Here is a 22,868-nt window from a genome sequence, read left to right as displayed (position 1 = left end):
CAATAATAAAGTAATTTTTTTTTAGAGAATATTTATCCTTACCACTGGTCGATGTACATCCCAGAATCCTCTCTCTTGGCTATCCAAGATTTTCCTTTCAGTTTTATCTTTTTTTCTGTCAATCCTGCAAATGAACACATTCAAAACGATGTAAACTATAATTATAGGGTTTGTTTTGTTTGTTTTTTTTTTAAAAAAACTTTAGTTATAGCTTTTGGTATGCAATACACAAATATTCCAAATGAACAGAAGTGGGCAAACACAGGTGATAACTCGGAAGTTACATAAGGAACTTACAAAAATCTCGGATGCAGCAAATACATGTTATACAAAGGTGGATGTATGATAACAACTGAGAGCAGATAAACAGTTTGAATGAGGCATACAATAGTATATAGGTGTATGGAATAATTAAGGGAAGAGTGGGACGAAAGGAGGGGAGGAGATGATAAGACCACACCCGGAACCACCGGTAACCGGTGGCCGGTGAATCATTTATATCTTACCTAATAATGATAAAAATAATAAAATAGAATTTGGCTTACCCAACTCTGTTCATAGGAAGAGAGCTGATAAATACTGAGCTTGGTTAGGCAGCGAGGCGGGGACAGAGGTGCCATTGTAAATGGACCAATCAACCCCAAATTTGAGAGAATTTGTGTATTTTCTCATTTAAGATTGCTGACATTCTTTTCATAGTCGCTAAGAACCAGATTTTATTGAGGAGTTGCTGTCTGGAGGGAGGATCTGGATTTTTCCAGTGTTTTGCGACTAGGCATCTAGCAGGGTTAATGTTATCTGGACAGACAATTTCTCTCTGTACTTATCCAGTATCTCTATAGGAGGGCCCAGAAGAAAGGACCATGGCCATTTGAGAACTTGGACCATAGTGACCTTACTGATCAGAGCACCTACATCATCCTAGAAAGAAGCGATTTTTGGGCAAGTCTACCAGATGTGGAGAAAGGACCCCTGTTCCCCACAGCCCCTCCAACATAAGTCGAGGAAGTGTAAGATCTTTATCAGCTGGGTAGGAACCAGGTAATAGTGGTAGTAGATATTATATGCATTTTCCTTAACGACAGAGAAAATGGAAGTCTTAGAAACCCTTTCCCGAATTGTTGTCCAAGTGTCCTCATCTGGTGAACTGCCCAAATCAGCCTTCCACCGTAGTTCATGAATGGGGGTGTCAGATTGGAGAATGTGAGCAGATTGTATAAGTTGGAACTGATACCCCATTGCATGGGTGAATTCACACATAGAGATTCCAGGGGAGTTAAGGGTCTTGTAATATCAGGCTTAGGGAGGGAGTCGACATAGTGTCTTACTTGAAGATAAGCAAATAGGCTAATGTTTGGGAAGTCAAATTTCTCTTGCAGCAGTGATATTGAGATACATTGATCAGTGTGCAAACAGTCTTCCACCAGTCTGATACCCTTCTCCCGCCAGACCTTAAACTTGGGAAAGGCATTGCCCCAGGATGAATGCAGGGTTATCCCAGAGAGGCGCTATGAAAGAGAGATTGGAGATAGTCTCAACGTGGAGCTTACAGTAGTCCCATATCCTACAGGTGAAAAGTGCTAAAGGGTGTGATCTCAATGATAAAGGACTATCTCCCGCTGGACCCCCAGAACTCATCCAAAAAAAACGGAACATGGCAACAGGAGGACTGCAGGTCAATCCATTGAGGGCCCTTACTTTTAGTAAACCAGGCCACAGCTAGACTCAGATGGGTAGCAATATAATACAGGTCTGAAAAGCCTCTGCCACCACTAACCGTCGCTCTACACAGAGTCGTGAAGCTAGTGCACGGGGGCTTATGCTGCCAAACAAATTGAGAGAACCAGTGGTGTAATTGAATCAGGGTGAACCTGGGTTTTTGCGAGTCTGAAAGAGGTAGAGCAGAAAGGGCAGGATATTCATCTTTAAGGCAACTATCCTACCCAGACAGAAGATAATTAGTTTTTGCCAACTGAACAGATTATTTTAATTATAGCGGGGAAGTTTTCCACGTATTAGGAATCATACTGGGAGGCAATAAAGATTCCTAGGTATTTTATTTTAGAATGCCGCCACAAAAATTTGAAATTGCTTCTGAGGAGACCTGGGGTCAAGGGGGGTGAAGCGCTAGAGCTTCAGTCTTGGAGAGGTTTATCTTATAGCCAGAGAGGAGCCCATAAGCTGTAAGGTGAGCAAGTTCGGGAGCGAGGTGTGGGAAGAAATCAAAGTGAGCAGAATGTCATCTGCAAACAAGCTAAGCTTGTATTTTTCGGAACCTAGTAATTATAGGTTTTTAATATAATAATAATTTTAAAATGCCTATTAATTAGTAATCAGTTCTATGGAGCAATTATCAAAAAATTAAGAAAAAATACATTTATCTATCATGTATTGGTATCTGTTATTCTCTCTTTCTCTAAATATATTGTATATTAGATTTTAATATATTTTTATAACATCCTTTTTCAGTCACATTAATGTGGTTCTATTGCTTTTAATATACTTCATAGCAACTACAAGGCAAAAACAGCTTTTGTTCAATCAAATACTGCAACACTTGTTTGAAACTGCATACATTTTCTGTAATAAAGTGTAACTCTGAAGCATAATAAAACACAAAATAAGACAACAACATTTCACAAACAATATTAATAAATACTCTGCCTAGCTCCCACTCACATTAGTCACACCACAGAATTAACTAGACAGTAATTATGCTAGACAGGAAATTGGCGAATTGATTCCATTTTAAATTTTGAGTGATTCTCTCATCTCCAATAAATTCTTCAGACTTATTTTCCCATCTGTAGCTTGCAGTTTAATTTTTTGTGTCCAATGCGACTTCTGGGATAAATGTTTGCAGCAGAAATTTAAAAAAATAGAATAAGCAACATACAGAGCTGAGCTGTTTCTAGCAGCTGAAAGAGTGGCAGTACTTCATCTTAGTATATACAGTCAGGGTGCCTAGGGCCCTTCTGACAGAACTGTGCATCTTCCTCAGGATTCTATCATCAAAGTGTTGTATGATGATTGTATTGATGGCTTACAATGATTCTAGACATAGTGCATGGTCCTTGTACATGTTTGCATATACTTTTGAAATAAGGGGAATGCATTTTGAGCCAAAGTAGGTAGCAAGGTCTTATTATACAGGAGTGGTTTATGGGTAAATATGGGCCATATAAACAAGTGACATGAAAATATGAACATTTGAACAATATATCCTCAAATGTTGTCATTTATGTATGATGAGAGCTGACTTATTTCACATCACACATGTCAAAACTTTTCATGGTGGAATGCATAATTGTCAGTGAAGGTAAAACACACCTGTATATGAGGTTCACTTCATGCAAACTACTTGATCAAACTGAAATAAAATCTGTGTATTACAAGGAATAAGAACTAATACACCCCTTAGGAAACTTGGTGGTGATGTCACAGGGGAAAGACAGATAGCCTTTCCTGGGGGGGGGCTATAAGGACATAATGGTGTCACCACGTTCCCTCCTTGAAGGGTAAAAACTACAAGTTGGCAAGTATACTGGATGCAATTTCTGAAGGGAATTGTAATTTATTACCACAGACATAGCTATCTTCTAAGCTGCTCATCCCTTACTAGAACTGCATTTTGAAAAGGTACAAAGTCAGAAAACTCCTTCTGCGGAGCTTATAGACGCTCCTCCAAAAGATATCTCTGGTGTTACAATAATAAAACAAGTGTAGATTTACTAATAACTTCTAAAAAGAAAAAGTGGAGGTGTTGCCCATAGCAACCAGTCATATTCATTTTATAATTTTCTAGCATGTACTAGATAAATGATAGCTAGAATCTGATTGGTACTTTTAGTAAATCTACCCCTCCACGTACACTTTCCTGGGGAAATATTAGCTTCATGGCAGAGATCATTTAAAGAAGATGGAAATTTCATTTCAGCTCCAATGTAGAACCATTATTCAGTAAGCTCATAAAAATTATGTATATTTAATCTGTCATGTGAGACTGTAATAAAGAATTTTTTATACGCTGTGAAATTAATAGCTTTATCCTTCTTCCTAAATGTGAGCCCCATACCAAATGAGTATGGACCTGGATATATTAAAGTCATCTACAAGATGTATTAAATCCACCAATGTAGGGACATGTTCCTGTCTCCAGATAACAGCTGTCACCCATGTTTATGACATGAATAATTACATACTTAAAAGGTCTGTCCTCAGACTAAACCCTTAATAAAGTAAATGGACAGGCTAGAGAGACCAATTGGTCTGCCTGCTGTGAATATTCTGTTTCTTCCTTCTGCTTATCACATTCATCATGTCTACGCTCCATTTATTAAAGTCATCTATGAAAAAACCCACTTGGTTCAGTGTAGCTGGTACATTACACTAATGTGTCTCATATGATCGCTATTAACAAATAGTTTTAGGGCTAGATTTACTAAGCTGCAGGTTTGAAAAAGTGGGGATGTTGCCTATAGCAACCAATCAGATTCTAGCTGTCATTTTGTAGAAGGTACTAAATAAATGAAAGCTAAAATCTGATTGGTTGCTATAGGCAACATCCCCACTTTTTCAAACCCGCAGCTTAGTAAATCTAGCCCTTAGACTCCTGTCCATTCTTCTGGAGCATCGTGACATTGTTTGATTTATTCAGTTTCCTAAAATGTGATGCATTTATGTGATTATTCAACCTTGTTTCTACTCCTGTACTTTAATATAATTACAATTTACAATTAATTTGTATGCAGCTGGTGACACTGTCAAATTGAAATGTATTGATTGTTTTTTTTTACGTTATATATAGTATGTTTCCCTCTCCTCTAAATTTATCAAGTTTCTCTAAGCAATTGAGGCAGGTTGCAGATGAAATTTAGGCCATAATCTACAAGAATGTAATTTGGGTGGAATACACTTATATAATGTCTTCTTTTTCCCTTCACGTCGTTCAAGAGATTACGGCAAAATTGAGTGCCAAAGAGGAGCAACAAAATAGTTAAACATAATTATAAATCATAAATGGACGTGGTGACGTAAAAGCAACATAATTTAAACTTAAAGGTGAAACAATACACAATGGTGATGATGACTATAAGCTGCACTATATTGATTGAGTTTTGACCCCTCCAGCTGATCATTTAAATCAGGCCTGTCCAACCTGCGGCCCTCCAGATGTTGTGAAACTACAAGTCCCAGCATGCCCTTCCAGATATCAACAGGTTGTCTACTGGCAAAGCATGCTGGGGTTTGTAGTTTCACAACACCTGGAGGGCCGCAGGTTGGACAGGCCTGATTTAAATCATTCATTTCCTGGCTATAATATATCAAGCTCTGTCTCTATTCATATTACTTAAATGACATTTTTGCAAACAGCTTCAAGAGGGAAATAGGCCTGTGGAACTTTCTTGGATTTTAGAATTACTATGAATCTCTAGCGCAGGATGGAACTTTCCTCCCTGCAAAGTGTTAGTGTTGTTGTAGACCTGGGCTAAGTGTGGAAGAGAAAGTTTTTTAGTAAGCTATGGAAAAGCAGTCTGGACCTCAAACCTTTTACAATTTTCGTGAGTTTACAGCAGTTTTAACGTCATCTACAATTCATTTCAAAAACCAAACTATGAGCTTTTAACTGTAAGTGGCTGGTGTACTAGCAAACATGCCCATGAGGAAAGGTTTATTGCATCCTGATAACACTTACTTCACTTGTGCCTCTGCTTGCATAAAGATAAACTCCCATTTTCTTGCAAACGCTCGCTGCAGTCTTGCTAAATTTTCCTGACAAATAGTAAGATAGGGGACAAAAGAAGAAATATTTAGCGTGTAAATAATGCATTACATGCTGGCACTATGATATCAATGTTTTGCTAATGGACCACTATTAGAAAATAATTTCCAGCCATCTATAGAGTATTAAAACCCCTCAAACATTTTATCTGGTGTGCTTACTCATTGGGAATGTCTGCAATAAAGGAATTATATCCTTCTTAAGTTGTGTATTTTTTATACCAATGAAAGTTTTTGTATTTGCAGCACTAAAAAACCTATTGGTACAATTTATTTATACAATACATATAGTGAAATTATTCAGTAAAATTACTAGTCTTGTGATAACCTAATGTCACAGAGCTATATTCCATACAGTCATAGGACACCAAAACCAAAAATGCAGGTTGTCATTTAATATGGTGCAGGTATGAGTAAAATATAGAAATATATACTGTATAAAAGGAAATGCGCAGGAGGGGGCTCTCAGAACCAAACAACAAAAACAATAGCTTAGTTTCAGCTGTATTGCATACAGTGTGTATTGTACTGTGTCATGTCCTGTTCAGGTATAGAAACATTGGGGACTAGTATGTACTTGTGAAAACTCAATTAGGTTTGTAAATATATTTTAGATTTAGTGGCCCTAAAAATGTGGGGTTTTAAAACACTTCTTTTCAGTTTTTAGGCACTGTGTCATTCCCCAGTCTCCAATTAATGCTGATTATCACTTTCTGTGTTTGACAACAGAATGCTAATCTGATGCATAACGTAACGCTGAAGTGTAAACTGAACAGCTAATCCTGGCATTAAAAGAGAACTTCACTCATTTTTATTCATAACAAATTGATTTGAAAGACGTTGTTATTCTAACACACTGTATCTACTTATCAGGTTTCAGCAGTCAAACAGTATATTCTTGTGTATTACGTGATACTGTTTAAAGTATGACAATTACCAGATTACAATTTCTTTGTGAATGCAATTTACAAACACCATAAATTAAGGTTACATAAATCCAATTCAGGACTTAGAAAGTATTTTGCATTAGTTTTGTAACAGAACAAGTCCTAGAATGGAGTTTACTAATAAAAGAACCAGTGATGCTTCCACGAATGCAAATACATCAATTTATGTTTTATTACGATTCAAAAAATATTCTTTAAATTTCATTTTGATCATTTTCAAACGTGTCATTTGTTACAAGCGGAAAGACACATTTTACTTCAAAATACTTTGTTTCCCTTTTTCCTACAGGCTGGGATCTCGGTATACCTACGGCTTCATAGTCTGCTAACTCCAGCCTTGCTTTGTTCTGCATGGTCCTCTTGCATAGATAGATAGCTAGAAAAAAGAAAAGAAAATCACTTTGTTAAGTAGTAGGAATAGCTAATATTCATCATTTTTTTTATTAATATGTTTTATAATCATTGCGGTTTAAATATTGCTAATAAGCACACTTTTTGTACTACAGATTGGTATGTGTACATGTGTGTGTGATCAAGCAAAGAAACAGACTTGTCAAAAATGTAATGCAATGGCTGTCAGTGAACAGTTAAATGGGATGAAGGGTTGAATGGGAACTGTTGGTTGAGGTGGGTAAAATGTATTTAGATTACTGTTGCTGAAGAGCACTGGGGGGAACCTGTACCATGGTATTGGATGCTAAAAGAGAATAGAAGAAAACGGTGGTGTACATTTTTCCAACACTATAAATGTCAGCACTTAACTTGCCAACACGAAAATGTCGGCAGGTTAAATGCCGACACTTGCATTGTGTGACAAGTGGACAATTTCGTCAGTGTGATTGTTACCAATCACATTGCCGACATTAAAAGACCAATGCCTCCTGGGTACCCTACCCAAAGAAACCAATAGACCAACAATCATTAACATGCAATGTAAAACCCCAACAACTTCAATCAGCCTCCACAGATTTGTAAATACAATCTAATAATAACAACACAACCTAAAACTGAAGTAATTAAGTTTATTACAAAATACAACTTTAGCTACAAAATAAATAAAGTCCTTTAGAAATACTGGATCATCCTAAAAAGTAAAGAGTACATAGGCCCCTTACTGCCAGACAAACATCACACAACCACACAGAAAAACACGAGACCTCAGAGGACAATTAACACCCAGGGCCGGATTACACGTTAGGTGACCTAGGCCCCCTACCACTACTGGCCGTTAAATCCACTTTACTCAGCCTATCAGGATCGTGCCTCTGTAGGAGACGAAGCAGTTTTGTTGTATTCTGAGATCCAGTTGCCTGGCATTTCCTCTGTTGTGGCTGCTGTTCATAACAGATGCAGAGTGCTAGCATCGGGATGCTTGGCACTCGGAGCGTGGCTGAGTTTTCCAGCCACATGAAAACATGGAGGAGATGATTTCTAGTGGGGTGAGTACAAGGGATGGCTGGCAAATTTTAGCCCAGGGATCGAGACCCGGCTCAGCAGTCTATTAGGAACATTTTACAGGAAAAAAATTCAGGTAGCCCAGTGACTCAGTCCAAGGTAGCCCAGTATGGGACTGGCCCAGGGGGTAAACGCCCCCTGCCCAACAGCCCCTGGGTGAGTAGTGGTAATGTACTGTTATCCTTACTTCATCAGGTCTAGGGTCATAAAGTGTATGGAAATATTTGTTAAGGGGTGTTTTTTGCGTAAAAGTTTCATATGGGTCATTTGAAAATCACCGATAGTACCTCTGTCTGAGCTAGCAGAAGATCAAGTGGTTTGTTCAGTATTCCTAAAATTCCTGTAGAATAAATTATTATTTTTACATTCCATTGGTTTCAAACATGATGCTAATGCAACTAAATGCTTGTTGTAGTAGAGTATGTAATACTCTACTACAACAAGCAGTTTTTTTTAGTTAAGTTTCTTTTATTTTTAAAGCCCATGTGGGCACAGAGATTTTCCATGTGTTTTTTGTAATGGGGCTATATAAGTGTGATAGTGTATATGTGGTTATCAGTCTTGAGATAGGACAGTGTTTTGGTTGTTTGGGCGGAAAATCTTTGCATTTTTTCGCACTTTGCATACTCAGAAAGTGAAAGTACAAAACTGTGACTTTTAGGCACTTATGTCTGAAGAGGAAGGGAGAGGGTAGAGGCCTACTAACGTAGGCAATGTACATTTTAGGGCCTGTTCAAGCAACTGTGATTCAGACTGGGATATAGTTTCAGACACAGCTGAAAAAGCTATTCAATTTCCAGATGGTCAGGGGCAGGTGTAAGTAGCAGATGATGACGAACACCTGATCTAGCAAGGTTTGCAAATGATTTGCAGATGATTTAGTAGTTGCTCGGTTATAGAATAGGATTTGCAGAGCTTGTTGCAGCGAAGATAAAAAATAATATATATTTTTTTTCTGCACGTATGTCAGGAAGTTGTTCTTGCTGTATTAGCTAGCTTATGCAAGTGTAAATGATGTTTCATAGTGTCACGGGCACTAGGAGTCTTTACCCAGGGATCACCAGGTGATAGGCTTACCAGAGCAGTATAGGTGGTAATATGGTACTCTGGTAGCAGGGTGATCACGGAACAGGAAATAGCAGATGATGAGATGCTCAGGACAGTCTATGACTAGCAGCACTGGCAATATGGAGGTAATAATACACGAGGAACTGTATGGACAAAGGACACGTGAAGGTAGTCAGTGGTCTGCGATAGCAAGTTGTACCACTGCTATAGTGAGGAGGAATGTCCAACAGAAACGAGGAGGTGATGAGAGTCAGCGGTCTGCGGATAGCAAGTTGTACCGCTGTCTGAGTGAAGGAATGGAATCCAAGTGGAGGTATCCGGGGAGTCAGTGGTCTGCGTTAGCAAGTTGTACCACTGCTATGTGAGAGGATACTGGAACAGGTGAAACTGTAAACAGGAGTCAGTGGTCTGCCACTAGCAAGTTGTACCACTGAATATATATGTGAGGAGGTGCACGGGGAGAGACTGCAACACAATATATACACGGGCACCTTGACTTTGATCCACAGTAATATGCACAATATAAATGTATAAATGACTGAACAACACTGCCAATATAGAAAGTCTCTTGAAGTAATCCGGCATGAGATAACACAGTCAATGATGGCAGTAGAGTCAGCAGATAGTACACTCCAGAGGAGAACCAACACAGTCCAGCAAGGTATGCAATACACAGCACAGTCAATGGGAAGTATGCATACCGTGGTTCAGGAGAAGGCAATCAGACAGGAGTGCAGAGATACCTGAAGGGCAGGAGGCCAGCAGGATACAAGTCCCTGGATGGGTGAAGCGGGAGTCTAGCAGGTGCAGCGCACAGGTAGGTAGACCAGCAGGGAACACAGGAAGGCGTGGAGAGCGGATCAGCAGTAGATGGATGAGTAGCGCTGAGAAGTAACAGCAGCGGGTCTCTGCGAGAACACGGAGGTAACCAATAGCAACCAGCAGGTGCAGTAACGATGGGACACCGGAGCAGAGTTGAACTGGAACAGATGATCACGGAGCGTAGCGGGTAGCAATAGTGGCAGCAGACTCAAGGAAACACGGTAGAGTTGACAAGGACTGAGGACTGAAGCGCACAGAGGCAGCGGATAGGAATCAGCTAAACAGTCACGATGAATCACAGCCGGGTTGCAGGTTGAAGACTGTAGTGCACGGAGGCAGCGGATAGGAATCAGCTAGCAGTCACGATGATGAAACACAGACGAGTTGCAGGTTGAAGACTGTAGTGCACGGAGGCAGCGGATAGGAATCAGCCAAACAGTCACGATGAAGAAACACAGACGAGTTGCAGGTTGAAGCCTGTAGTGCACGGAGGCAGCGGATAGGAATCAGCTGGCAGTCACAATCATGAACAGGTGAGTGGATGTGGATGAAGGACTGTAGTGCACGGAGGCAGCGGATAGGCATCAGCTAACAGTCCCAATGATACATGGTAGAGTTGAAGTGATTAGAAGACTGTAGTGCACGGAGGCAGCGGATAGGAATCAGCTCACAGTCACGATGATACAGTAGATGGTAGAAGTGGTATGGGAACCACAGTAGTAGAAGTGGTTTGGAAACCACAGAGGTAGAAGTGGTTTGGAAACCACAGGAATCAGCTGGGCTGAATAAACAAGGAAACACAGGAACACCTTCAGAGACTCATGGGGAATGAGACTCCAAGATCAGGCAACGTGGTGTTGACCACAGGTGCTTAATATAGGGAGGTTGCCTGATCTGCCAATTTAGTTAAAGGAACATACACTGGAGGTATGGAAAGGGCTGCGCATGCGCAGTCCCTCAGGATGGAGGACGGCCACGGTTCCTAAATGTCCGGGAAGAAGCACTCACAGTCCGGTGAGTGACAGTACCCCCCCTTTTAAAGGTGGGCACAGAACGCCTGGAACCGGGCTTGTCCGGATTTTTGGAATAAAACTTCTTCAGAAGGGCAGGAGCATTAAGATCTTCAGCTTTGATCCATGAACGCTCCTCAGGACCAAAGCCCTTCCAATGAACGAGGAAACGGAGGACTCCTCGCGAAATTTTTGCATCCAATACCTCAGTAATCTCGAAATCCTCCTCCTGATGAACTTGAACTGGCTGCGGTGCTGAGGGAGGAGTCGAGAAACGGTTGATGATGAGAGGTTTGAGCAAGGACACATGGAAGGCATTGGAAATCCGAAGATTCTTAGGAAGAAGAAGTTTAACACATACTGGATTGATAACTTGAATGATCCTATATGGACCAATAAAACGAGGGGCGAATTTCATAGATGGAACCTTCAAACGAATATTTTTGGTGGATAACCAGACACGATCTCCAATTTTTAGTGGTGGAATAGCCCGCCTCTTCTTATCTGCGAAAGACTTATATTTGTTAGATGTCTTCTTTAAACAGGTTTTGACCTGAGACCAGATATTTTTGAAGGTCTGACAAGCAGTCTCCACAGCAGGAACTTGGGTGGGCGGGAGGGCAGGAAATTCCGGAAAAGACGGATGGTGACCGTAGACCACAAAGAATGGAGTTTTGGATGATGACTCATGGTACATGTTGTTATGGGCGAATTCAGCCCAAGGAAGCAATTCTACCCAGTTGTCTTGGTTGGCTGAAGAGAACATCCTAATAAAGGTCTCAAGATCTTGATTGACTCGTTCCGTTTGTCCGTTAGATTGCGGATGGTAAGAAGATGAGAGTGCTAATCGTATGCCCAAGGTTTTACAAAGGGCCCGCCAGAATCTGGAAACGAATTGTACTCCTCTATCCGACACAATCTCAGACGGACATCCATGGATACGGAAGATTTCTTTAATGAAATGTTCAGCCAGAGTAGACGAGGAAGGTAAACCGGACAGAGGGACGAAATGGGCCATCTTCGAAAATCTGTCTACCACTACCCAAATAGTATTGTGATTCTTACTTGGTGGCAAATCAGTAACGAAATCCATACTAATATGGGTCCAAGGCTTGGACGGAATGGGTAGTGGTCGCAGCAACCCTGCTGGAGTTCTGCGGGAGGATTTGAACTGAGAACATAAATCACAGGAAGCAACAAACTCTTTGACGTCTCTCCTCATTGAAGGCCACCAGTAACTACGAGAGAGAATCTCAAAGGTCTTGTGTTCACCGGCGTGTCCAGAAAAACGAGAGGCATGGAACCACGAAAGGATTTTCCTCCTCAGAGTAGGAGGCACAAGGGTCTTCCCAAATGGTAGCATTTTGGTGGATGAAGCAGCCAGAGAAATACATTTGGGGTCTAGAATAGCATGGTTGGGAACCTCTTCTACATCAGAGGACGTCACAAAAGCTCGAGATAGAGCGTCAGCTTTCTTGTTCTTAGCAGCTGGTTTGAAGGTTATAATTAATTCAAAACGGGAAAAGAAAAGAGACCATCTTGCTTGACGAGGGTTCAAGCATTGAGCAGATTGCAAATATGACAAGTTCTTATGATCCGTGAAGATCGTCACCGGATGGCGAGCTCCTTCCAACAAGTATCTCCATTCCTCTAATGCAGCTTTGATGGCCAGCAACTCCTTGTCCCCGATAGTATAGTTTTTCTCTGCGGGCAGAAGACCCCGAGAGTAGAAGGCACAAGGATGTAATTTTTGTTGCTCCGAGCGTTGGGAGAGAATAGCTCCTAAGCCCACATTAGAGGCATCTACTTCTAGGAAGAAGGGGAGTGTCACATCAGGTTGTCGCAGAATGGGAGCAGACGAGAAGGACTCTTTGAGGATTTGAAAGGCTTGGAGAGCCTCAGATGACCATTGCTTAGTATTAGCCCCTTTCCGAGTTAAGGCCACAATGGGAGATGCAATGGATGAAAAGTCTTGAATGAAGCGTCTATAGTAATTGGCAAAACCTAAAAAACGCTGGATGGCACGAAGAGTAGTTGGCTGAGGCCAATGTAGTACAGCATTTACTTTGTCTGGATCCATCTTCAGGCCAACTCCGGAAACTATATACCCCAAGAATGGAATCTGGGGTAACTCGAATGAACATTTTTCCAATTTACAGAACAACGAGTTTTTCCGTAGTCTGGAGAGGACCTCTGCCACATGTTGGTGATGAGAAGGCAGGTCCTGTGAGAAGATCAATATGTCGTCCAGGTAGACAACGACACATACATATAATAAGTCCCGAAAGATCTCATTGATGAAACCCTGGAAAACCGCGGGGGCATTACACAGCCCGAAGGGCATTACTAAATATTCGTAATGCCCATCTCTGGTGTTAAACGCGGTCTTCCATTCGTCACCGGAACGGATTCTAATTAAATTGTAGGCACCACGAAGATCCAACTTAGTAAATATCCGAGCTCCCTTGATGCGATCAAATAGCTCAGTGATCAGCGGAATGGGATACCGATTCTTGATAGTAATGGCGTTGAGTCCACGAAAATCTATACAAGGGCGTAATGATCCATCCTTCTTTTTGACGAAGAAGAACCCAGCTCCAGCGGGAGAGGTGGAAGGTCGAATGAACCCACGCTGGAGATTCTCCTGTATGTACTCAGATGTGGCTTGAGTTTCAGGTAACGAGAGAGGATAGACCCGACCCCTGGGAGGAGTCTTGCCAGGTAGAAGGTCGATCGGACAATCCCAAGAACGATGAGGAGGAAGACGTTCAGACTGAGCTTTATCAAACACATCGGCAAATGAAGCATACTGAGGAGGGAGTCCCGGGGAGGAAGATGAGATGGAAGATTGCTGTACTTTAAGAGGAATAACTTGAGAGAGACAACGATGGTGACATTCAGACCCCCAAGACGTAACTTGAGGGGTGCGCCAGTCAATCTGGGGAGAGTGACATTGAAGCCATGGAAGGCCTAAGACAATCGGACTTGTCGTAACTGGAAGAATTAAAAACGAAATTTCTTCATGGTGTAGTACACCAATCTGAAGGGTTACTGGAGACGTACTCTGGGTGATGAGACCATTGATGAGACGTGATCCATCTATAGCCGTCACAGTAATGGGTGTTTTTAAAGTGATCACTGGTAGGGACCATTGATTCACTAGTGATTTAGAAATGAAATTTCCTGCTGCTCCGGAATCAATCAATGCCTGTGACTCAAAGGATTTGGTAGCAAAGGAAATCGTAACATCGAAAGCGCAGACTTTAGATTTCATAGACAATGGAGAGGACTCCAGGGACCCTAACTTCACCTCTCCAGAACTAGTTAGGGCCTGGCATTTCCCGATCTCTTAGGGCAAGAGCTGAGCATATGCGTGGAATCAGCACAATAGATACAGAGTCTATTCTTTACTCTTCGTTTCCTCTCCTCTGAAGATAATTTGGAACGTCCTATCTCCATGGGAATCACAGAGGATGGAGCTGGACGAAATTGAGGGTTTGAACGAAGAGGTGCTTTGACAGCCGTTGTTTTCTCAGACTCTCTTTCACGAAATCTCATATCTACACGATGGCAAAGAGAGATCAAATCTTCTAGTGACGAAGGAAGCTCTTGGGTAGTCAGTGCATCTTTAATTTTATCGGAGAGCCCCTGCCAGAAGGCGGCAACTAATGCTTCAGTGTTCCACTGAAGTTCAGAGGCTAAGATCCTAAATTGAATGACATACTGTCCTACTGTATGGGAGCCTTGTCGCAAACGAAGAATGCTGGAAGCAGCGGAGGTCACACGACCTGGTTCATCGAACACACTTCGGAACGTGGAAATGAATTTGGCACTATCTTGTAGAATTGGATCGTTTCTTTCCCACAGAGGGGAGGCCCAAGCCAGGGCTTGTCCAGAAAACAATGAGATAAGATAGGCCACTCTGGAACGATGGGTAGAAAAATTTTGAGGTTGGAGTTCAAAATGGACTGAACATTGGTTAAGGAAACCTCTACAAGTTTTGGGGTCCCCGTCATATTTTGACGGAGTAGGCAGGTGAAGCGTAGGAGCTGTAGACACCTGGGATGGCACTGGGGAAACGGAGGAAAGCACAGGAGCTTCAATATTAGCTGTAACAGTCTGTCCAGATGTTCCTTGGGAGGTTAATGATTGGTAACATTGAAGTAACAGCTGTTGGCGAGCATCCTGTTGCTCCACACGGCTGACCAGATGCTGCAGCATCTCTTTAGCAGTAGGTTCCGTATCTGGGTCTGTCATGGCCTGATCTTACTGTCACGGGCACTAGGAGTCTTTACCCAGGGATCACCAGGTGATAGGCTTACCAGAGCAGTATAGGTGGTAATATGGTACTCTGGTAGCAGGGTGATCACGGAACAGGAAATAGCAGATGATGAGATGCTCAGGACAGTCTATGACTAGCAGCACTGGCAATATGGAGGTAATAATACACGAGGAACTGTATGGACAAAGGACACGTGAAGGTAGTCAGTGGTCTGCGATAGCAAGTTGTACCACTGCTATAGTGAGGAGGAATGTCCAACAGAAACGAGGAGGTGATGAGAGTCAGCGGTCTGCGGATAGCAAGTTGTACCGCTGTCTGAGTGAAGGAATGGAATCCAAGTGGAGGTATCCGGGGAGTCAGTGGTCTGCGTTAGCAAGTTGTACCACTGCTATGTGAGAGGATACTGGAACAGGTGAAACTGTAAACAGGAGTCAGTGGTCTGCCACTAGCAAGTTGTACCACTGAATATATATGTGAGGAGGTGCACGGGGAGAGACTGCAACACAATATATACACGGGCACCTTGACTTTGATCCACAGTAATATGCACAATATAAATGTATAAATGACTGAACAACACTGCCAATATAGAAAGTCTCTTGAAGTAATCCGGCATGAGATAACACAGTCAATGATGGCAGTAGAGTCAGCAGATAGTACACTCCAGAGGAGAACCAACACAGTCCAGCAAGGTATGCAATACACAGCACAGTCAATGGGAAGTATGCATACCGTGGTTCAGGAGAAGGCAATCAGACAGGAGTGCAGAGATACCTGAAGGGCAGGAGGCCAGCAGGATACAAGTCCCTGGATGGGTGAAGCGGGAGTCTAGCAGGTGCAGCGCACAGGTAGGTAGACCAGCAGGGAACACAGGAAGGCGTGGAGAGCGGATCAGCAGTAGATGGATGAGTAGCGCTGAGAAGTAACAGCAGCGGGTCTCTGCGAGAACACGGAGGTAACCAATAGCAACCAGCAGGTGCAGTAACGATGGGACACCGGAGCAGAGTTGAACTGGAACAGATGATCACGGAGCGTAGCGGGTAGCAATAGTGGCAGCAGACTCAAGGAAACACGGTAGAGTTGACAAGGACTGAGGACTGAAGCGCACAGAGGCAGCGGATAGGAATCAGCTAAACAGTCACGATGAATCACAGCCGGGTTGCAGGTTGAAGACTGTAGTGCACGGAGGCAGCGGATAGGAATCAGCTAGCAGTCACGATGATGAAACACAGACGAGTTGCAGGTTGAAGACTGTAGTGCACGGAGGCAGCGGATAGGAATCAGCCAAACAGTCACGATGAAGAAACACAGACGAGTTGCAGGTTGAAGCCTGTAGTGCACGGAGGCAGCGGATAGGAATCAGCTGGCAGTCACAATCATGAACAGGTGAGTGGATGTGGATGAAGGACTGTAGTGCACGGAGGCAGCGGATAGGCATCAGCTAACAGTCCCAATGATACATGGTAGAGTTGAAGTGATTAGAAGACTGTAGTGCACGGAGGCAGCGGATAGGAATCAGCTCACAGTCACGATGATACAGTAGATGGTAGAAGTGGTATGGGAACCACAGTAGTAGAAGTGGTTTGGAAACCACAGAGGTAGAAGTGGTTTGGAAACCACAGGAATCAGCTGGGCTGAATAAACAAGGAAACACAGGAACACCTTCAGAGACTCATGGGGAATGAGACTCCAAGATCAGGCAACGTGGTGTTGACCACAGGTGCTTAATATAGGGAGGTTGCCTGATCTGCCAATTTAGTTAAAGGAACATACACTGGAGGTATGGAAAGGGCTGCGCATGCGCAGTCCCTCAGGATGGAGGACGGCCACGGTTCCTAAATGTCCGGGAAGAAGCACTCACAGTCCGGTGAGTGACACATAGCAATTGCGTATATATAAATGATAAAAAAAATGCTCCTGAGGGGTGTGTCTGTTGTCAAGCGAACACATCTGCTACTCATGCAGCCCTGGAAGCATCTTCAACTATATATGACGTATATAGGCATATACGTGCCTTACAATTCTGAATCAGGCCCTATGCTTATATTCATCATTGCTAGCAATACTTGGCTAACATAAGAACCGAATGAATAAACAAATAGCAGTGCAGTCTTCTGAAGCATAGCGCTAGTAGAGTAATGTGGAAGATCAGTTCTGGATGTGGAGCTAACAGCAGAGGGCTCCAGAATACTGCTCTGCACGTTATTTCTTTAGCCATTGGTCAGCTCTTACAAGTTCCAAATTAATGGCACCACTGCTTCTTTCCATGATGACCAAAGGCTGTGGTTGGGGTACACATAGTTGATCTGGGAAGCAAATGAAGAGAGAGGCCCCTGCCCTTTCATATTTATCAATAATTTATTTTTTCTTTACTATATTTGTAGACAATATTCCTCTTATGGGATGGGAAAGTGGAACTGAAAACCTGGCATTTGATGGCAATAAATGAAAACTCTTCGCAAATGTTTTAATACTGAGTAATTTTCACTAGCTAACAAAAATTATCTGAACAGAAATAAAAATGGTACAAAGATGACACTATCGTCTGTATTATAGTATAACTTTTTATCCAGACTTTTTTTTTTTTTACAGTATGCATTTGTCCTTTGGTCACTTGAGCAATTAAAAATTATACACGAAAACTTGCCGAATATAAAAATATAAAATAAAAATTGTGTAGATGATGGAATAATTAATGCTAGCTCCCAAAGCCAAAGTATTTCTCTCTGCGTAATGATGTCATAGAAGGTTCCTCTAATCCCTAGGTGGCTCACTATTCACTAGCGTCAACACTGGCCCAGTAGAATAGCGGAAGTAATGTGAGTATTTTATAAAAAAAATACCTGGAAGGCTGAGCAACAAGGGCATAAATACCACAGGTGCTGGGGGGTGAAGCATTCTTATACTATTTTAGTCTTAAACTACTCTGTGTAATTAAAATACAGGACTCACCATGAACAAGATTCTAGATTCTAGAATTTACCTCTCATGTTTTCTGTACCAAAGCAGAACCTGATCTGAAAATGATTGAGCTGTCTTTGGCAAAGGGATTGAAACATGTGTGCTATTATTATAATGTGTAAATATAATCAGCCATTAGTAAGACAAGTCTATAAAATAAAATTTACGTTTCAGGTTAATACCTACCATAGTCTGTGTTTTCTGGTTCCCAGCAGTTTGACGGCCAGAAATATGGAGCCTACAAGGGGAAAAATGTGACAAAACAGCTTTACAAGATTCCAGATCATTTCAATCATGAATTCAAACTGACTGTTAAGGTTGCATCAGAAATCTGCACACAAGTTTAAGTAATTTAACATCTTAAATGGGCTGATTACGTTCAGATAACTTTAATATACTGGTTTAGGCATGTACTCCTTGTATTACCTTACATTTCCTTTATGACTTACTTCTATATTTTTCCTAGGACTTCAAGGCATTGTGTATATACAGTATAGCTACAATGTAAACACAGTGAGGGAGATATATGAAAACCATTCCACTGACAACTGGTGAAATGTTAGTGCTGCCCATAGCATCCAATTAAAAATTTGCTTTAATGTTGTAAACTGCACTACAAAAATGAGAGTATCCGATTGGTTGCTTTAGACAACTCCATCTTTTTTTGCACAGTTACTTGTGGAACAGTTTCCATAAATATTCCACATTCTTATGTTGCTTTTTTGTGAATGTACAGTACCAATGCATAATTGTCAACATTTTAATATAGTTTTCAGGGAGACTTTGCTGCTGAGCAGGTGAATCTACAATGAGTACAGCATACAGGGCACTGTCTCTCTGGGCCATAGAGTCCTATCATTTCCATTGTCTTCTTCACTGAATTTGAGTCAATCTTAAAAAACAAATATAAAAATAAATCTTTAACTTATAAAGAACAGAGAATAAGGTGTCCATTTATTAGTATACATCACTAAGGGCTCTATGTATCAAGCTAATATTCCACTTAAAAGAAGCGGAAACAGCTGTTTCAGTGTTTTTTAAGTAAATTTGCTATGCATTAACTACCTAACGGAGAAAATTTCACAGAAATCTCCTCCGTTTAGGCTAATAACGTGCAGCATCACAGTCCCCATAGATTACTATGGGGACTGCGATGTTCTGCAATGCATAAAGCTTTGATAAGCTTTACATTGCGTAGACAGGTAACGCCTCGCCATCTCAGGATGGCGTTACCTGTCATTTCCTATGGGATTCTGCTGAAGCCTCTCTGGCTTCGCAGAATCCGATATAGTGAAAGTGTCACTGGCAGCGCTAAGCTACCGGTGATAGGATCGCAGGAGAGGGGTCACTTTGTCAGGGCTCCCAGTAGCCCTGGCATAGTGCATCTTAGCTGTGCATAAACATGCATCACTGCGATGTGCAGCGAAGCATATTTAGCAGCACCGCATCTTATGATACATAGACCCCTAAGTCTGAAATTTTTTCTTAGGTTGTCGCTACAATAAAAAAACACTTACAGCTGCAATTTATTAATAAAATATAGGCGATGAAGCTGAGCAAAACTCAGCTGTCTTGGCAATACTGGTGAGTAGTGGTTAGGGGCTAAGTAGATATAACCATGTGTGACACAGCGAGCCAGCTCATGCATCAACAGTGGATCACAAATCCAGATTTGGAATAAAATAAATAATATTTTATTGTAAAAACAATTGAATGAAATATGTGAAAGAAAATATTTTACAATATTTGACCATTGAAAAAATGCTTTATTCCAAGGATAAAGTAGTTTTTCATTGATTTTCATTTGTTATCGCCATCAGAACTGATAATAGACTGATAATTAAATGATAATATTCTGCCGCAATGCTCGTTAAATAGGCTTCCCCAAGCTTTGCAGCGATGACCCCTTGTATTGGGCAAAGCGTTTTACCATATGAAAAATGTGCTCCTAAAGCTGGATAGTAGGATTTGCATCTAGCATGCAGAAAAGTGGAACATTATTGTACAATTGGTCAATAAAGAAAACAAGGACATGTGCAAGGACAATATTTTTCAGGGCCAGTCTTTAAAACCTGGGACTGTCCCTGGTAATTAGACAGACAGTTGGTAACAATGAGATTGTATTGTATCAAACTACAAATGACACATTGGTTATTTACAGTTTGACACCTAGACCTCTAATTTTAGCTTGATGTACTCCCTGGGACTGTGAGCATAGTGCATCACAAGGTTTAACCTTTTCGAGAATGAGTGAGCTTTTATACCAAGGTAAAATCCCTGAAGGTGTATGCTTTTTAACACATTATTTATATTGACCTAAACAATTGTAACAACTTAGCTAGCTGTCAGTAGATATTGTCTCATAGCTTCTCGTTAAGGTTAAAAGTTCAGTTCTCTTATTTGTGATGGGGAATACATTATGAAAATTAAGGTTGAAGCAGTCGCTCAGAGAAATATTATTATGGAAATCAGGAAACAGGATCACTGTTACCTTAATATGTTTATTTGACCCTGGTTGCAGAGAATAAGCAGCATTTACTGACCACATCTTGCTGAATTAAAGGCTGGTGACTTTTTGCCTGTTGCTTCATCCACATAAACTTGGGCTACATTAATATTTGCATGTGCTCAGAGCTGGTGTTATGGTAGGACAAATGGAGCATTTACCCAGGCCTCCAAACCTCTAGAGGTCCGTTTCATTCTTGGAACACTTTGTCCCTTTGTTAGTTTTTATATTACTGTACTGAATCGGTATAGAGCAATTTGCTGGCCTTTACTCTATTGTAAATGCGCTGCAGGTCGGCATAATAAGAGTCTGGAAGGGGAATTATCAGATTTATATTGGACTGCAGTTAAACAGTAAGACAGAGCTTTATCTTACACTAGTGCTATGGAGGTCACTAACATCCAACCGAAATACTGCATTATTATGGCTAGCCGAGTACTTATCTTTCTGTACCATAGAAGTACAAAGCACAATTCAGTAGGGTGTGCACCCAAGAATATATATATTTTTTTTATAGGTGACCATTTACCCACCAATCATTAACCTCTTATGCTCTGTCATTAACTCTCCATCATTCAACATTGACCTTCTCATCGTCCATCCATCATAAACCCCTCATCCATTATCATTAATACCTTTTCATCATATCATCATAATTTTCCATTAACATCCTCATCCTCCTAACATTATGCACTGGACCACTCTTCCCATCATTCACCTGGGACGCAGCACTGCTCCAGAGAGGACTGATGTATGCAAATTTCCGTACCGAGCCCTGCGTCCACTGGGCTGGGTCCCAAACTGGTCCCATCTTCACATACCTTTAATAAATTGCAGCCACTGAAGTCTGAGCTGCTGTTTAAATACGGTTATCAATTTGGAAATGGTGGTCATTGGTCCCACGAGGGGGCTGAATGTTACCTTAGAAGAATTAGAGCACACTGGTAGACCACACCACAAGCATAAAACCATAGTTGACCAGCCAAGTTGGTGAGAAGGCATCATACCATTCATTAATGGTCTAATCTGTTCCCCAGGCTATATGAGTACTATTACTAGGAAGAGGATTAAAGAATGAAGATTACACTAGTCAAGAGTAAATGCATATTCTCTTGGAAGTGACTCATTTCAGTGTTAGGTGAATTGGAAGTGACTGCTATAAGACCATTTTTTTTCAACAGGCTTAAATCATTTGCTGCCTTCGCTTTAATAAACAAAGCTGTATTGTTATCTTATCTTATACCATGATATAGTGCCATGATACCACATATATGTCCTTATTATGGAATATTCACACCAAATCATAAGAACAGTTTTTCATTGTGGTTTTTGCACTGGGTCCAGAAATTTCTAGCTACACCATTGTGTACTGGTTTAGAATGTTCTGACATTAGAGTACACTTATTATACTACCAAACATGCCTTAAAAATAAATAAAATCATAACTGTTTTGACTGACTTTCTTTGCATTGTTCTGTTTCATTGAAATGCTATCTATCTTTCAGTAACCTTAAGCTGTGCATAAATAAATAAAACCGCAGACAAAAAAACACTCCTAGGGGGTACAGCATGCCTGGGATGCCATGGTGGGACACACACTACAGCTATTGAAGAAGATGCTGCCCTTGTCTGACCTCTGCTTACCTGCTAAGTAGACAGATTTGATGCAATAGTGGTGCTATATTTGAATATTAATGTATGAATAGAGTTCCTTTATTAAATAAACAGATGAGTAGGTTAGAGAACCACAATTTATTGGAGTAATAATTAGTTTTAAAAATGATTAAGCTATTCATTTTGCTCCTTAATGCAATAAAATTAAAACATACAAAAGAAATTAAAAATTCCACACGACTGTACGGAATTTAAAATTAAAAACTGATATACAGCAAACAATTCAGTGAGGAACAAAATATTCCCCTATTAGAGAGTTTGTATTCATACACATTGTTTCTAGAGAAAAATGTGATACACTCATAGTACCAGAGTTCTCAGTCATGACTGCCCCCGACTGCCAACAGAATCATGGTTAAGTT

The 22,868-nt window shown here is 41.1% G+C and overlaps 1 protein-coding gene across 2 annotated transcripts in view; it reads right to left on the bottom strand.

Moving 5' to 3' along the window:
- RGS6 (regulator of G protein signaling 6) overlaps positions 1-22,868 on the bottom strand; it is a 321,463-nt gene that overhangs the window by 50,358 nt on the left and 248,237 nt on the right. For both annotated transcript variants that reach the window (XM_075193162.1, XM_075193163.1), the window contains exons 6-9: positions 18,513-18,564; positions 7,040-7,104; positions 5,696-5,772; positions 43-124 (exon numbers count right to left, since the gene is read on the bottom strand). In XM_075193162.1, the coding sequence (XP_075049263.1) occupies positions 43-124; positions 5,696-5,772; positions 7,040-7,104; positions 18,513-18,564 (276 nt within the window). The remainder of the gene's footprint in view (positions 1-42; positions 125-5,695; positions 5,773-7,039; positions 7,105-18,512; positions 18,565-22,868) is intronic.

The sequence above is a fragment of the Mixophyes fleayi genome, chromosome 12, assembly GCF_038048845.1.
Source record: "Mixophyes fleayi isolate aMixFle1 chromosome 12, aMixFle1.hap1, whole genome shotgun sequence".
NCBI lineage: Eukaryota > Metazoa > Chordata > Amphibia > Anura > Limnodynastidae > Mixophyes > Mixophyes fleayi.
This window is presented reverse-complemented; position numbering and strand designations above follow the sequence as displayed.